The sequence below is a fragment of the Thrips palmi genome, unplaced genomic scaffold, assembly GCF_012932325.1.
Source record: "Thrips palmi isolate BJ-2018 unplaced genomic scaffold, TpBJ-2018v1 HiC_scaffold_8, whole genome shotgun sequence".
NCBI classification, from domain to species: domain Eukaryota; kingdom Metazoa; phylum Arthropoda; class Insecta; order Thysanoptera; family Thripidae; genus Thrips; species Thrips palmi.
This window is the reverse complement of record NW_023144635.1, coordinates 294,603-310,183: the sequence shown is the minus strand read 5'-3', so window position 1 is coordinate 310,183 and position 15,581 is coordinate 294,603. Positions and strand designations below refer to the sequence as shown.

The following is a 15,581-nucleotide window of genomic DNA, read 5'->3' as shown; positions in this document are numbered from 1 at the left end:
GGGGGGGGGGGGGGGGGCGAGGGGCTCCCACGACGCCACACACGCATTGTGCGTCATTTTCAGGGACCGCACCTCGTCAACACGGGCCTAAACGCCGCTGCTTGCGGAGCGTCACCCCGCCAAAGCGGTGTGTGTGTGTGTGTCTGTGTGCGCGTGCCGTGGCGCCGACGGCAAGGACGAGGAAGAGGCTGCCTTGCCACATAGTGTACGACGAGGACGCCCTCGATGGTGGTTTAGTAGAGGCAGCGCTTCGCGCGCCCGTTAAGGAATCATCTCTCTCTCTCTCTCTTTCTCTCTCTCTCTCTCTCTCTCTCTCTCTCTCTCTCTCTCTCTCTCTCTAACTATCTGCTTATCAAATTAACCTCCTCGCGGGATGCTGGAACGACGACTCAAGGAGGAACAATCGCGGCTTGACTGATTCCGGGCGGAATGTCGCTCTGTCCCTCTCGCACCCGCGCGGAACGCCCCATCGCCTGCGAGTGCGAGAGAGAGAGAGAGAGAGAGAGAGAGAGAGAGAGAGAGAGAGAGAGAGAGAGAGAGAGAGATGTGCGCCGCTAATCTCCCTGCTCCGCGTGCTCCACGGGTCGTGATTGATGTGTCGCGACTAGTTTGGCCCGAAAGTAGTGGCGGGGCCGGAGAAGGGGCGCGTCACTGTCAGATAAGGAGACGGCACGCCTGGGATGGCGGCGTGTAACAATCGCGCAGTGGCGTGGTGAGCGACGCGCAGACCGAGGGAGACAGACGAGACGGCCGCAGCGACCGCCCCACTCTGGACACGATTTGATCCGCAAAGCCTTATTCGAATCAGACTCGAACTGAACACGTGATCGTACCGACGGACACCTCGTCCGAGAGGGAAATCGGTTGGCGGTATCATGGGTGCGATTGGCCGATTGCGATTGGACATGGATTGGAGTCGCCGGTTCCGGGTAGGCTCGTCACTCTCGTTTTCATTCTCTCTCTCTCTCTCTGTCTCTCTCCGTCTCTCTCTCTCTCTCTCTCTCTCTCTCTCTCTCTCTCTCTCTCTCTCTCTCCTCTCTCCCTCTCTTCTTTCTCTCTCTCTCTCTCTCTCTCTCTCTCTCTCTCTCATCTTTCTCCCTCCATCTCTCTCTCCGTCATTTCCGTGTAATCCCCGGCAAGGCTGCGGCGGCGCAGCGAGGCGGCCGGCTAAACCGCGCGGACATTCGCCGGCGATACTACGGCCGCGCTGATAAATAATGCAGGCTGGACTACGCGCGTGTGTGTGGGAGAGAGGGAGAGAGAGAGAGAGAGAGAGACGCACCGCAGCGCTGCATGTCGGCGGTGGCAAAAACTACATAGACGCGTGCTGCGCCGTCCGTCTGGCCTGGCACCGCATCATTACAGCGCGTGTCAGCCTCTGGCAGTCTCTCTCTCTCTCCCCTCTCTCTCTCTCTCCCTCTCTCTCTCTCTCTCTCTCTCTCTCTCTCTCTCTCTCTCTCTCTCTCTCTCTCTGTCGACGCTGACCGAGCCGCATCCGGCCGCACTGCCTGCCAGCCCTTCCGACGCGTCATGCCGCGACTCGGGGAGGTCCCAAGCCGCGCCGCGTTGCCGCGCCGTCACACGGCCGTGCTGCGTGGCCGCGTCACTGCGTACAACGCTCGCGCACTTTGCGTCACTTTTAACGCCCCTAATTTGCAGGCTGCCAAAATGGAGCCGGCGGGGCGGGGCGTTAGTGGCACACACTGTTGTGGTGCGTGTCCTCGTCAACGACCCAGGCGCGTCGTCAACACCCCGCCCCCACGCCACGCCATGCCAGGCCCCCGTCCACGGCGGACGCCGCTCTTTAAGAATTAAAAAGAATGGAAAGCTCTTGGCGCGAGGACTGCTTAGTCGTGCCTGCCGTGCCGGATACAAAGGACGCGCTAAGCACGCCGATTAAACCAACCCCCGCGCGCTCTCGCTCTCACACACACACTCACACACACACGACACACACGCACACAGAGCGACCAGCACGACACGGGGTTAGGGGTGGAACAAACGCTGCGGTGAGGTTGTTGACGGTGCGTGGCGCGGCGTGGCGCGGCAAGGCGGCGAGTGAGCAGGGAACAGAGTGGGGTCGCGTTGCGGGCTGACGTTGGCTGCTGCAGTCTGCAAGGCCGATCCGCTGTGTGTGTGTGTGTGTGCGTGTGTGTGTGTGTGTGTGTGTTGGCGTATCTTCTCCATTCCGCACTCACGCCTCGCCTCCCGCTAATATTTCCTCCCCCATCCCTCATGTGCCGCTCCTCCTAGGCCCCGGTTTCCCCGGTTGGGCCGCTGCCGCCCTCTGCAGTGATCCATCAACGACCAGGGTGTCCCCAACTCCGGCCCCGCGGCCCGGGCGGCGGCCCAGGCCCTTTGGGTCCCCAGCGAGAGAGAGAGAGAGAGAGAGAGAGAGAGAGAGAGAGAGAGAGAGAGAGAGAGAGAGAGAGAGGAGAGGGGGGGGGGGGGGGTGCCAGCCAGCGCAGTGCAGTGCCGGGTCGCCCTGCGCCGCCCCTACGGCCGTCCCTGGCCGAGGCTGACCCCGGGCGGACCCTTCGGGGCCCTTCGGAACGCCCTGCGGTGGTCGCGCCCTGGACGCCCTGGACGGCCCGGACCACACGCCGCGGCGCCCGGCCGGCCGTTGGCCGAGGCCTGCGGCATCCGGCCCGAATCTCGGTGTCAGCTCATTAGCCTCTACGGGCCGAGGCCGAGCCGAGGCCGCTGCGAGTCTAGGCCCCCGCCCGAGTGGAGGCAATTCCGTTAGCCAGTGTGCCGGCATTGCAGACTGATTCCCAGCACTGCTTTCGTCGCTCTGTCTCTCTCACACGGTGGAAACGGAACCTGGTTTCCCCAGGAAGCCCATGGTGAAGACATAGGCGATTTCCAGGGAGTTCCTGGGAACACCAGGAGCCGTTTTTACCGTGCACCCCTGGACGGGGTGCCCCGAGAGTGCGAGAGAGACAGGGCGACGGACTGCGACTTATGACTCTGATTGGCTGTCTGCAGGAACCCGAACCAGGCGACGCCGGGGCAGCACGACCGCGAGGGCAAGGAGCGCGGCAAGCAGCGCGGCGCCGTCGGCTGGGACGAGTACGACGCCGGCCACCAGAAGTACCTGGAGATAGGTCAGTATCTTGCAGTGTGCCAAGTGTTTTCATTTCCTTGAAATTTTGTGCATGGCTTTGTCTACACTCTCTGCACGTTTCGGCGTCCTTCTGCAGGCTTGTTTGGTTCCGAACGACCCGCTTTCGTCGCTCTGTCTCTCTCACACTCATGGGCGTCGCGCAGGGGGCGCGAGAGAGACAGAGCGACGAAGCTCAACTCGGAATCAGCGCGTTGAAGGCTGCTGATGTGTTCCGGGGTCCCTCAAAGGCCGCCGCGGGCGCCGAGCGATGGCAGGCCATGGCCTGGCGGTGCAGGCCCCGAGGCCGAGGCCTGTCGGGGAGGGGGCGGGGGGCGCTAGGCCTCGGGCCGTGTGTGGTCAGGCCGGGCTCACAAACACTGGTGGGCCCCGGACCCCAGTTAGTGGCGCTAAAGTAAAACAAGGGCCAGAATAAACGCGGCCACGCACCGGAAAAAGTCCGCACCAGGCTAGTTGTGCCGCGGCCTGTAAGTGTGTCTATATATAACTGGTGGCGGCGTTCCCCCGGGGCCACCGCGCCCTGCCGTGGCGTGCCGCAGCAAATTTCCTTTCATCCCATTACGGCCTCGGAAAGTTTGGCGCGGAAATGTTGCTTTTATTTGGTTACACGAGGCCGGCGGTACAATGTACAATGGCGGTGGCGGCCTGGCGGCCTGGCGCGTCGGGTGGTGACTCGTCGGCGCTTCGCACGCATTCACATTCACACGGCACTGGGTAATCTCGGCGCCGAGCCCAGCAGAGTCGTTCTCGTCGCTCTGTCTCTCTCGCGCCCTTGCGGGACGCCCCATGAGTGCGAGAGAGACAGAGCGACGAAAACGACTCTCAGTGTGCTGGGCAGCCCAGGCCACGGACAATGCGCCGCCGAGGCCGGGCAACGCAGGCCTAGGCCAGCGGCGGGGCCGCTCGCCGCGTCACCGCCCATTTAAAACCGCAGCCGCGAGTCCTTTTTGTTGTACGGCAGCGCTAAACACATTGAAAAACGCGACGACGAACAACGGGCCGGAAGCGGCCCGGATTTATTAAAACGGCGTGTCTTGGTAATTTAATGGCGGGCCCTGCGGTGCGCGTCGGCGTGGCGGGGGCGGCGTGGCGGGGGCGGCGTGGCGGGGGCGGCGTGGCGGGGGCGGCGTGGCGGGGGCGGCGTGGCGGGGGCGGCGTGGCGGGGGCGGCGTGGCGGGGGCGGCGTGGCGGGGGCGGCGTGGCGGGGGCGGCGTGGCGGGGGCGGCGTGGCGGGGGCGGCGTGGCGGGGGCGGCGTGGCGGGGGCGGCGTGGCGGCGAGGGCGGCCCTGGCTGGCTATCCCGACATGGAGATGATCGTGTATGGCCGGCCTGCGGTTTGGCTCCGAATGGGTCCGAACAGGGCTGCGCAGGGCTGCGCCGGGCTGCGGGGTGGCAGGTACAGGCGTGCAGCGTGTAATGAGACGCGGGCAGGCCGGCCAGGCTGGCGTTGAGGGCAACAACACGACCGACATGACGCGTACTACCACTTGCAAAAGAAAGCGACCTCCCGGCCGGGCCCGGCACTACCCCACGTCCAGGCGGCTATGGGATCTCCAGCAGCTACCTGAGTGCGGGGTAGCGCCGGGCCCGGCCGGGAGGTCGCTTTCTTTTGCAAGTGGTAGTACACACGCAAACACACACTGAGGCGCGCGCGCACACACACACGTGTTGGCTCACACACGCACGCACACACGCAGCGAGGCCGTATCTCTTTTTCGCCGTGCTAACCGTGGCCTCTTCCTTTCTGTTGTCCTGCCCGCGCCTTTTGTTCCTGTCGCGACTTTGTTCGGCGTGCTGCCCGCCCCGCCCCGCTCCGCCCCGCCGCGCCGCGCCGCGGTCTCGCGGTGTCACATCCGGGCCAAGGAAGCCGAGGCGCGGAAGGCAAGGCGGCTTGCTCGCTCCAGGTCGGCGACGGAAGCTGCCGCTCGCGGCTCGGCCCCGCCCCACCCCGCGTATGCCACCCCTCGCTTGGCGGTGCACCGGATGTACGCCTGTCGCTTTCTTTTTGGCGCGGCGCCTTTTAAATTCAATAGACGGAGCGGGAAAGCAACTGAGGGGCGAAAGACAAGGACGCAAAGTGGGCGGAAAGGGTAGTTCGCCTTGGCTTCGCCTTGGCTTCGCCTTGGCGGCGCGCCGCGACGGGCGAATCCCTCAGACTTGTGTCACGTCACGTCAAGCGCGGCCTGGGCGGCCTGGGCCATGGCGCCATGGCCTGGGGCGCGGCACTGCCACCGCAGTCACGGCGACACGCGAGACGTGTCGCGCGTCCGGGCCAGACAGACTTATTCCGTTTTCGTCGCGCTGTCTCTCTTGCACTCGCGGGGCGTCCCGTAGAGGTGCGAGAGAGACAGAGCGACGAAAACGACTCTCGGAATCAGTGTGCGGCAGCCGCCGCCCACGGCACTGCTCGTCCCCAGCGGGGAGTAGGTGGGTCTGCGCCCTCCGGCCGTGCCTGCGCCGTGCCTGCGCCGTGCCTGCGCCGTGCCTGCGCCGTGCCTGCGCTGGAAAATAACAATGTCGAGGCAATAAAAAGAGTGCAGGCTGTGTTGTCGAGTCAGCGGGGGTTGTCAGGCCGTCAGGGCTGTCGATGAGATGGACGGTCTGGCGCACCACGCGGCGGACGTCCCTACGGACGGCGTTGGGGCGGGCGGGGCGGGCGGGGCTCCACCCAAGGTATTATCGCATCTCAAGGCTTAGCGCGGGTGAAATTATCTCGATAATAACGAAGGGCTTAGTGTAGAACAGCTGTCCTAATCCCCCGCCACTGTATTCCTCCACAACGCGTGTACCTACGCCCCTACCCCTTCTCTCTCTCTCTCTCTCTCTCTCTCTCTCTCTCTCTCTCTCTCTCTCTCTCTCTCACTTCCCCCTTGTGCTCGGCATGTGGTCCACCGTACCAGGCGTGGCTCCCCGGGGCAAGTCTGCTGTGCTGTATGCTGTAGTGTAGTGGTTGTGCTGCGCCGTGCTGCGCCGTGCTGCGCGCTGTAGCGAAGAGTTTACAAGGTCTCTGGAACCCAGCCTGGGGAGCGCACACAGAACCGACGGTACCCACCACATCGCCCCGACGGCGGCCGACCCGCGTCTTGTGTCGGCGTTTTATGAAGGAAAAGTGAAATAAGGGGGTTGTCGCTCTGCAATGCAATATGGCCGTGTTTTGATTGTTTCCTTCCCTGCTGCAGGTCTGAAGCCGCGCATGAAGAACCACTTCCGCGCGCACAAGATGTCCATCTGGCTGCGCCTCATCCCCGAGCTGCACCGCGCCGGCCAGGAGGACGTGGTGGCGCGGCACAACCTGTTCCGGAACCACAACGAGTCCTCGCTCTACGACGGCATCGTGCGCCCCGACCCGCTCGGCAGGGCCTACGCCTTCGGCCCCATGGGCTCCCTGGACCCCGCCGACGAGACCGGTACGTAGTCCTCTTCGTTTTCGAGTGTTGGTTCGCAGTGAACCACCAGCACACTGATTTCCGTCCTGTTGGCAGGCCTGCTGGGCGGCCGGCACGGCAACGCCACGCCGCGCCTGAGCGACGTCTTCCTGCCTGTGACCATGCCCACCTGCCTCAACATGACGGGCTCCTACCACGCCTTCGGCAACGGCAGTGGTGCGGCCGGGGGCGCGGGGGGCGGCGGCGGCGGCCACCACGGCATGGGGGACATGATGGAGCCCGAGGGGCTGGCGGCGTACTCCACGGCGCTGGGCGTCACCCTCGCCATCGGCTGCTCCCTGCTCGTGCTCAACGTCCTCATCTTCGCCGGGGTGTTCTACCAGCGGGACCGGACCCGGCTGCAGGTACTTACTTACTGAACAGCGCTCGTGAGGCTTCCATGACCTCGAGCCATACTCTGCGGCAATGTTTGGCCGTGCGTGGACTTAACCCTCCCTCCCTCCGTCCGCAGGTCAAGAGCCTGAAGCAGCAGCAGCGGATACGCGGCGCCTGCGAGGACCTGGCCGGCGGCAGCGGCGGCGAGAAGCACTCGGCCGAGAAGCAGTTCCCCCACCTGCGGCACTCTTTCTCGTCGAGCGTCATCGTGGACATGGAGCGCGAGAAGACAGCGTGCGGCGGCCAGCAGCAGCAGGTACACTGCCCGCTGCACGCGGCGGCCACTGCCCCGGCGGACGCGGGTTCGAACGCCAGCCTCACCCCCGACATTTTGCAGGTGCTGCACTGCGACAAGTCGCCCGTGGCGAGCATGAAGTCCTCCAAGAGCGGCGGCGGGCTGTCGGCCGGGCTGGCCGTGTACACGGGGCAGCCGCCCAACTACACGTCGTACCTGCACCAGGTGGCCGACTACTCGGGCGGCCACGGCAGCTCGGCCGGCGACGACATGATGCTGAGGCACTCGTTCCACAGCTCTACGTTCCGGGACGGGCCGAGCCAGGCGCACGGCCAGCACCAGCAGCACCAGCAGCACCAGCACCGAGGCACGGCCACGCTGCCCAGGAACATGGGCGTGCTGGGCAAGGCGCAGGAGGGCGTGACGCTGGGCGTGGTGGGGCCGGGCCCCAACGTGGTGCAGCCCAACGGGTGCGCCGGCCAGCCGCTGCACCACACGCTGCCGAGGCCGCCGCCGCCGCCACGCGTCAACAGCAGAGCCAGCGACCCCGGCGACCCGCAGAGGGACCTCCGGCTGCCCCAGGCCGCCCTCAGCGAGATGCGGGTGTGAAGGCCGTGAAGGCCGTGAAGGCCGTGAAGGCGGGCCGTGCCGCGGTGCCGATGCCGGCCCGGCCAACCCGGCCAACCCGTCGCCGCCAAGTGTCAAACTGGGGACCGTGCGGACTTTGGGAACTTTCGGGCCAGCCCGGCCAGCCGCACTCCCGCTCCGTGGCTTCGTCCATGTCGGGGACGCGTCTTTGTCGTTGTTGTTCTTCTACCTTGATCTGGGCCCCCCACATTTCGCGAGGGTGCCTTCCACGTGCATTGTCGTGAAGTATGGCAGGCCGAGAAAACTGAGGGGTCATAGAGATATTTTTCGTCCCGACGTGGATCGAGCCAAGCTCACCTGCAATGTACAACCACAGAGAACTTTAGTTTGCCTCTGAGTGTGCAGAGGTGGTGAAAAATCATTGATCTTTGCTGGAAGATCTGACCCTGTCCTTGGTTGCATGTGGAAAAAAAAACAGTGTATCCACGTGCAGGACAACATTTTTGTTTTAGAGCTGTAAGTCGCAATGACTGTCACTGCCACGGAAAAACTCCGCAGACAGAGTGCTAAAAAGTGTATATTTCTTGTAAAGTGGATCAACAACCTTGTTTTATTTTTCTTTCTCATTCCACTAGAAATACAAAAAAAAACTTTTTTAAAAATGGCATTTGTGTAAATAGACTGACCAGTCGCACTAATGCGCTGGGCGCCAGGAGCACTGAATTCGTTATGTTCTAAAGACGTTTTTGTTGTTATTTTGTGGCCAAATTCTCTGAAGGCTCGTGCTCAGAACTTCGAGAAACACTTATCTATGCAGAGAGAGGAGTGTAAGTCCGAAATGCTCACAATTTCACAACCGTTAATTTACATATTAACCTTCTAAACCTCATGTACTAACTATGCGCTGATGGTGTGAATTGAAGTTTGTTTTATATACTGATGAATGAAAGCAGAACTATGAAGTAGCTAAATGAAGACAGATCGTAAACTTCTCTACGTAGATGGGACAAATTGGTATGAATTGAGTTATTTCTAATAAAATTTTATTCATGACACCCTGTAAATTTTATTTTTCCTGTGCAAGCAACAACTTACAAGTCTCCTAAAAGCAATGGTTTTGTGTACAGAAATGCACCTACTTTACTTTTTCAAAGGACAGTCCTAACAAAATTATCTGAGACGCAAAAGAAGAAACGAAAAAGTCCAAGGGTCGTTTTAATTTCATGCCACCCAAGTAAGTCAAACTTCCTAAAGTCACCCATCATCCTCATTATGAAGCAAGACCAGACCGCTTGCTCAAGTGCGCACAATAATAATAAATATAATATAGCACTGGGTGAAGCAGTCACACAACAATACAGCCGCCGTTCCCCTCCTATTTCCCCGCTTCTGTCGTGCCGTCGCCTCGCGCCACCCTCCAGCAGTGTAGCAGTCTGATTAGCAAGGCGACAGCAACCCTTATTAAGGGGGGAACACCCGCGGAGTCCACGGCGGTGCCCCGCCCCGCCCGGACCAGTGTGCGCACAGGCCTTCCACTTCCATTCCGCGCTTTCTCCACACACTGCAACTGAAGAGATAGGCAACCCAAATCCCGCGCTAAATAAACATTTTGAACCAATCAGAACAGAAAGGATGTCGGGAACAGGGACGTTAGTTCAGTGCTGGTGCGGCAAAAATGTTGTGTACAAGGGGTTGCCTACTTTCCGGCGCAGGCTAAAAAAATCCACTTTTTTGCTAGAAATAAGCAGTTTATGGCCGCAAGGGTGCCCGAAATAGGGTCAGAAGTCACAAGGGAGTGTTCCAGCACAACATACCTCAATTTGGGCCATTTTAAATTTTTGGCCTAAAACGTGAAAAAACCATGATGTATAGCCTTAGCTTTTTTTCGACGAAAACGGCCGACCACCTCAGATTCGTCTGAAATTCGTATGGAACCTTGGCATGGGCCTAAGGAACAGCTATCCGGTACCCAATGGTCCTAGGCACATTCTATTTGCCGCGAGAGCGACTTTTCCCGTGACGCCAGTTGAGTGCTGATTCGGTGAAAATGCTGTGTACAGGGGGTTGCCTACCTTCCGGCGCAGACTAAAATTAATTCCACTTATTAGCTAGAAAGAAGCAGTTTATGGCCGAAATGGTTCGTGAAATAGTGCCAGGAGTCATAAGGGAGTGCTCCTGCACAACATACCTCAATTTGGACCATTTTAAATTTTTGGCCAAAATCGTGAAAAAACCATGATGTATATATAGCCTTAGCTTTTTTTCGACGAAAACGGCCGACCACCTCAGATTCGTCTGAAATTCATATTGAACCTTGGCATGGGCCTAAGGAACAGCTATCCGGTGCCCAATGGTCCTAGACACATTCTATTTGCCGTGAAAACGACTTTCCCCGTAACGCCAGTTGAGTGCTGGGAGGTGAAACGGCTGTGTACAGAGGGTTGCGTACCTCCCGGCGCAGGCACAAAAATTTCCCCTTATATGCTGGAATAAGACAGTTTATGACCGCAATTGTCTCCGAATATGTAGTCTTTAGGGCGTGCTCCGGGTCAAAATGGTGGAGACTTACGCTTACAGCGGACAAGCCGCTGCAGTGGTGCAAAACGGACTGATGCTGCGCAGCAAGGACCGCCTGGCGTCATCAGAATGGACCGATCTTTTTGCCGTTTTAGTGCACAAAAGTAACAAACATCAGGTAAGGGCAGGATCGCCCGTCGTGGCACTTCCGGTGTGAGAGCGGCCCGTCCGGGACGACGTGCCCGCGACTACATTCACGGCGCCCGCCGCGTCGTCGACGTCGTTCTAATTGGCACTCCCAGCCACTTCTTGTCCTCGACCGCCACCGGCGCCACATCTCTCCACCTGAGCCTCTCTCTCTCTCTCTCCTCTCTCTCTCTCTCTCTCTCTCTCTCTCTCTCTCTCTCTCTCTCTCTCTCTCTCTCTCTCCCCTCTCAAATATTGAAGGGTCTTTCGGCGTGCTTCGCCACTTGTTTGCACACTTGCCGTGTTTAAGTCGCTCCCACGGTTGCATCGAGGACGTCGTCGAGGACGTCATCGAGGACGCCGTCGAGGACCGCGAAGACCGACGCGTTTCTCCAGTTCTCGGCTGACGTCGTTCTAAGGCCTCCAGTCATTGACGGGGACCTCAATCTTAGGTGCCACTTTTTTGGCGAGCATCCTCACCAGCGCCGTCCCCACCGTCCTCGCTGTCCCCACTGTCGCCGTCGTCTTTGCCGTCCCCGCCATCCACACCGTCCTCGTTGTCCTCGCCGTTCTCTTTGTCCTCACTATCCCCGCCGTCCTCACTGAACCCCACTGTCTTCTTCCTCCTCGCCGCCCTCTTCCTCCTCGGCGTCCTCGGCGTCCTCGCCGCTCGCCGCCACTGCGATGTTTGCCCGAGTCCCGAATCTCAAATCCCAGCTTGGCCCGCCATCCCATCATCCCGGCTGCTCCTCCGCCACTTTGCTGGGCCACCACTTTGCGCTCGGACTGGCGCTGCAAATCCCCTGCTTGCGCGGCTTGCGCGGCTAGCAAGGCTTGCCAGGCTTGCGCCAAGCCATCGCCGGTGGGGGGCTTTAAACAGTGTCTGCTGGCCTTACTTTCGCCGGCAAAGACATTTCAAAGCATTAGAAAAAGTCATGTGTGACGGCGCGGCCGGCGGGTCGGGGAGGAGGGGGTCATGACCTCGGCGCGTCTCGGCCGAGCATCGTCTTCAGCAGCCCCGAGTCCCCCCTGGCCCTCTCCACGCCCTCCCACGCACCGCTCGTCCCCCCACAACGTCAGGGACACTTCATCCAATTTATCCAGATCCCGGGGCAGGGGGCGCGGGGGCGCGGCGGGGCCACTGAGGGCGGCACGGAGCCCGGCCCAGGGGAGGCGGCCGAGGCCGAGGGGCAGGCCGACGCGGACGTCGCCGTCAAGACCAAGTCCGTCGCGGCAGGCAGGGCGGCCGGGTTGCCTACGCACGCGGCAACGCGGTGCCCCCGAGTCCCAGGGCGTGGATCGGCCGCCTTGGCTGAGCCGAGCTCAGCTCGCGGTGCTGGCCGCGGGTCGGACGGCCCGGCGGGTAGTCTGGCCCACTGGTCTGGCCGCGCGCTCCAGTGCACGGGGACGCGAGACGCGGGGGTGCGGTCGATCCCCCGGCGGGGCGCAGGCAGCCCAGGCGTCCCGGGCGACCCCGCTGGCCTCGGCGGCCCCGGCAGGGCCCATTCGAAGGCCGTCCTCAGCAGATGCTGTCTGTGACTACAACTAAGAGCGGGGCGGCGAGGGCCCGGGATGGCAAACAAGGCCGTCCTCCGCTCGGCGGACCCATTGGTGGACCCATTGGTGGGCCCACTGGTGGACCTGCCCGGCGCCGCCGCGCTCTGGAGCCGCACCTCAGCAGGGGGGCCGGGCACCCCTCGCCGCGCGATGCACCCTATTCAGCAGGCCTCCCGCACCACCCTACCCCCGCCCCGCCACGCCACGCCACGCCGCGGCGCACCGGGCCGCATGATAATGTGTTGATGATGGCGTTATTGTAGTGCCGGATGAACCACCCTACCTCTCTCCCTCATGTCCGACACCACGTCGGGTATTCAAATCAACCCGCCACACACACTCTCTCTCTCTCTCTCTCTCTCTCTCTCTTTCTCTCTCTCTCTCTCTCTCTCTCTCTCTCTCTCACACACACACACACACACACACACACACACACACAAGAGGCTTGCCGCTGGCCAGCTGGAGAACACCCAACGTCAACGTGCAAGTCTAAACGCTACACTCTGTGCTACTACTGTGCTACCAACCGTTGCGGGGATGGGAGCAGAAAAAAAAGGTTTTACGCCCACTGTGAGTTGAACCCAACCCCCATCGCTGCTCCTTGTCCTACCCCGATGACGTGTTACCCTCACCGACCGCCAATCGCTCGTGAGGGGTAGAATCGTGTGGGGAAACGAGAGCACGGCCCGAGCACGGCAGCAGAGGCCGGCAAAGACAGTGTTGTCTCAAGCGTCGAGTGTTGGCGTGCTCTCGGCTCTCGGAGGACGTCGAGGACGCCGAGCCCATCACGCCCGTCATCAGCAGACTGAGAGCCGTTTGCGCCGCTCTGTCTCTCTCGCACCTGTACGGGACGCCCCACGAGTGCGAGAGAGGCAGAGCGACGGAAACGACTCTCGGAATCAGTCTGCGGCCCGAGCAGGTGGTTACCGAGTAATTTGCTCGGCGCACTGACGTCTCCACCTCGCGCACCTCGGGACAAGGCCGGGGCCGGGCAGAGCGGCAGAACGGGAGAGCCCTGCCCTGCCACCCTGGCCGCCTCAGGAGAAACGCGTCGGACAAATAATTCCCTTTTTTCTGTGGAGGCGGGCACTGATATACACAGTCCCTTCCTCCCTCACACACGCAGGGATTTCCGAAAAATATCGGGAAACATAACGAATAGTTTCAGAAACTCATTTAATGAGCGAAATGGCGTTTTAATCTGAGTCACTCACTCACTCACTCACTCACTCACTCACTCACTCACTCACTCACTCACTCACTCACTCACTCACTCACTCACTCACTCACACACACACACACACACACACACACACACACACCACAGCGTGAGAGACGCATGTTTTCAGGTGTGTGGGTGGGGGGGCAACACACTAGATTTGATCAATTGCACATAGAACAGGGCCCCCTGGTGCTCTGCTGCCCTTGTCAGAGGACGCGGGAAACCTTTCGTCGCGGGTAGACGTGCGAATACAATCAGGCGGGGAAAGAGGTTTCAGGAACAAATACAACCACTGCTCCGCCCCACCCTGCGGCCCTCGGCCTGTCCCTTTATTGGCTGGCTGCTGACCTGACGGGGGATTGGAACATTTCACGGAAATTGTAGCGAACGATTACGCCGCCTTCCATCCTCCATTCTCGTCCCATCCCGAAGCGAGGCGCCAAAGCAGCAGGAGCGAGCCAGGGCGCCGCCTCTCCGTCCCTCCCTCTCTCTGTCTGACGGCGGCCGGGGAACATTCGTCAAATTGTGACCGCTGTGGTCGATCTCTCCCAGCAGAGATACAATCGGAAGAAAACACAGGATTTCCTCTGCGCAGCCTTCAGCAGCCTTCAGCAGCCTTTCTCCTGCCCTTTCAGACCTTTTCTTTTTCCTCTTCGGCCCCAAAACGCCACGTTCCCTCGCTGTGCTCGGGGGGCCGCAGCGAGACGTCATCGTCCTGGTGCAGCCACAGCCCCCAACACACTCACACACGCGCTGCCTCGCCTCACAGACACGAGGCCCACCCACGATATCAGCCCCGGGGTGTAACAAGCGAACTGTGTCGGAAGGACAGGCGGCTTATCGCTGTCAATTACTCCCCCCCTCTCTCTCTCTCTCTTTCTCTCTTTCTCTCTTTCTCTCTCTCTCTCTCTCTCTCTCTCTCTCTCTCTCTCTCCCCCCGCAATGCCTTGCCCCGCCCCCGGCAACGCCAGAGACCATTCGAATTTTCTAAAGCAGTTTATGGTTTATGTTGACGTATATTACCTCTGCGGTGCTGCGCGGTCTCCGGCCGTCTCGGCTGTGGGGACACGCTGAGCCCCGGCCGGCCGCCGGCAGGGCAGCGCGGCCAGGCGCCGACGGACTCCTAGTCGACGCGGACGTCTCGGCGCGGACAGACTTCTCGTCGGCGCGGCGGAGCCCGACTCGGTCCCGGCGGACTTGGACGCGGCCGGGCCGGCCCTCGGCCCTCCCACAAAGGCAATCACACTTTACAGACGGGCTAACGGCTCGCCGCGCCCGGACAGCCCCGACGGCCCGGCGGACGGCCCGGACCCCGCGTGTCTCAAACGGTCTGCCAAAGGGCTGCCAAAGTGATGCCAGCCAGCCGTCAGAGCGGCCCGGCCGGCCGGTCGAGCGAGAAGAAGGCCAAGGAGGGCGAGGAGAAGGAGAATCCCCGTCACCCGCCCCACCACGCCCCGCCACGCCATCGGTACGCGCTGCAGCTAGGGGTGGGTGTCTGCAAAACGCCAACACTGATATCGCCTGACTGCCCCGTGCCGCGGCCCGCGAGAATGCAGCGCCCTAATCTGATGGCGGGGCGGGGCGGGGCGGGGCGGGGCGGGGCGGGGCGGGGCGGGGCGGGGCGGGGCGGGGCGAGGCGGGGCGGGGCGGGGCGGGGCGGGGCTCGACTTAAGCAGGGGCGGCGCGGCTGGGAGCACACACAGTGAGTCCACTGGGAGTAGAAACTTGTTACCCCCATCTCGCTTGCCTCCAAGATGCCTCCGCCGCCGTGGCCCCTGGCACGGACTGCCCACGGCGCGAAGCTTCTTAAAAATTCGCCGCTCCACCGCACTGCCAAGCACGCGAGTGCAGTCTGCACCGCCACTGTGAAAGGTCCAAGACCTCCGCCACGGCCACGGCCTTGATGAGCGCGGCGCCGTCGTCTTCCATTCCCGGTTGAAACAATGAAGGGCGCCTAATCTGGTGGCGAGGGCCTCGCCGGGCCTCGCCGGGCCCACAAGGCTTCTCCCCCTCCCGGTCGTGATGGGGTTTACAGCCCCGGCCGCCACTCGCCTCCACTTTATACCGTATCAGTTGCGCAAAGTTTGGACTCGATGCGGGCCGCGGAGGCGCGGCGCGGCACGACACGACACCCACTTCGTTCCCGATTGAAACGGGCGGCGAGGCAGTGCGGCGAAGCGTGGCGGGCTCCTCCAAGAGCCAGGTGACGAAAGCGGTCATTTCCCGGAACAGCCTGTCCACTCGCCCGCTTGGGTCATTTGAGCAATTCGGGCAGGGAGGGGAGCCTTGTTGCACCACTCTTCCTGCAGCGCCTCTCTGGGCACGGCCAGG

General features: G+C 61.7%; 2 protein-coding genes across 2 annotated transcripts in view; one reads left to right on the top strand and one right to left on the bottom strand.

The window, feature by feature from the left end:
- The window catches only part of LOC117653596 (neuroligin 4-like), a 43,733-nt gene extending 35,928 nt beyond the window's left edge, over positions 1 to 7,805 (top strand). The window contains exons 3-7 of the mRNA XM_034399391.1: positions 2,989 to 3,107; positions 6,304 to 6,531; positions 6,607 to 6,914; positions 7,022 to 7,201; positions 7,283 to 7,805. Of these exons, the coding sequence (XP_034255282.1) occupies positions 2,989 to 3,107; positions 6,304 to 6,531; positions 6,607 to 6,914; positions 7,022 to 7,201; positions 7,283 to 7,789 (1,342 nt within the window). The 3' untranslated portion in view covers positions 7,790 to 7,805. The remainder of the gene's footprint in view (positions 1 to 2,988; positions 3,108 to 6,303; positions 6,532 to 6,606; positions 6,915 to 7,021; positions 7,202 to 7,282) is intronic.
- A 586-nt stretch (positions 7,806 to 8,391) lies between these two features.
- LOC117653015 overlaps positions 8,392 to 15,581 on the bottom strand; it is a 68,064-nt gene continuing 60,874 nt past the window's right edge. Inside the window, exon 5 of the mRNA XM_034398352.1 lies at positions 8,392 to 8,399. Coding sequence (XP_034254243.1) covers positions 8,392 to 8,399 — 8 coding nt within the window. The remainder of the gene's footprint in view (positions 8,400 to 15,581) is intronic.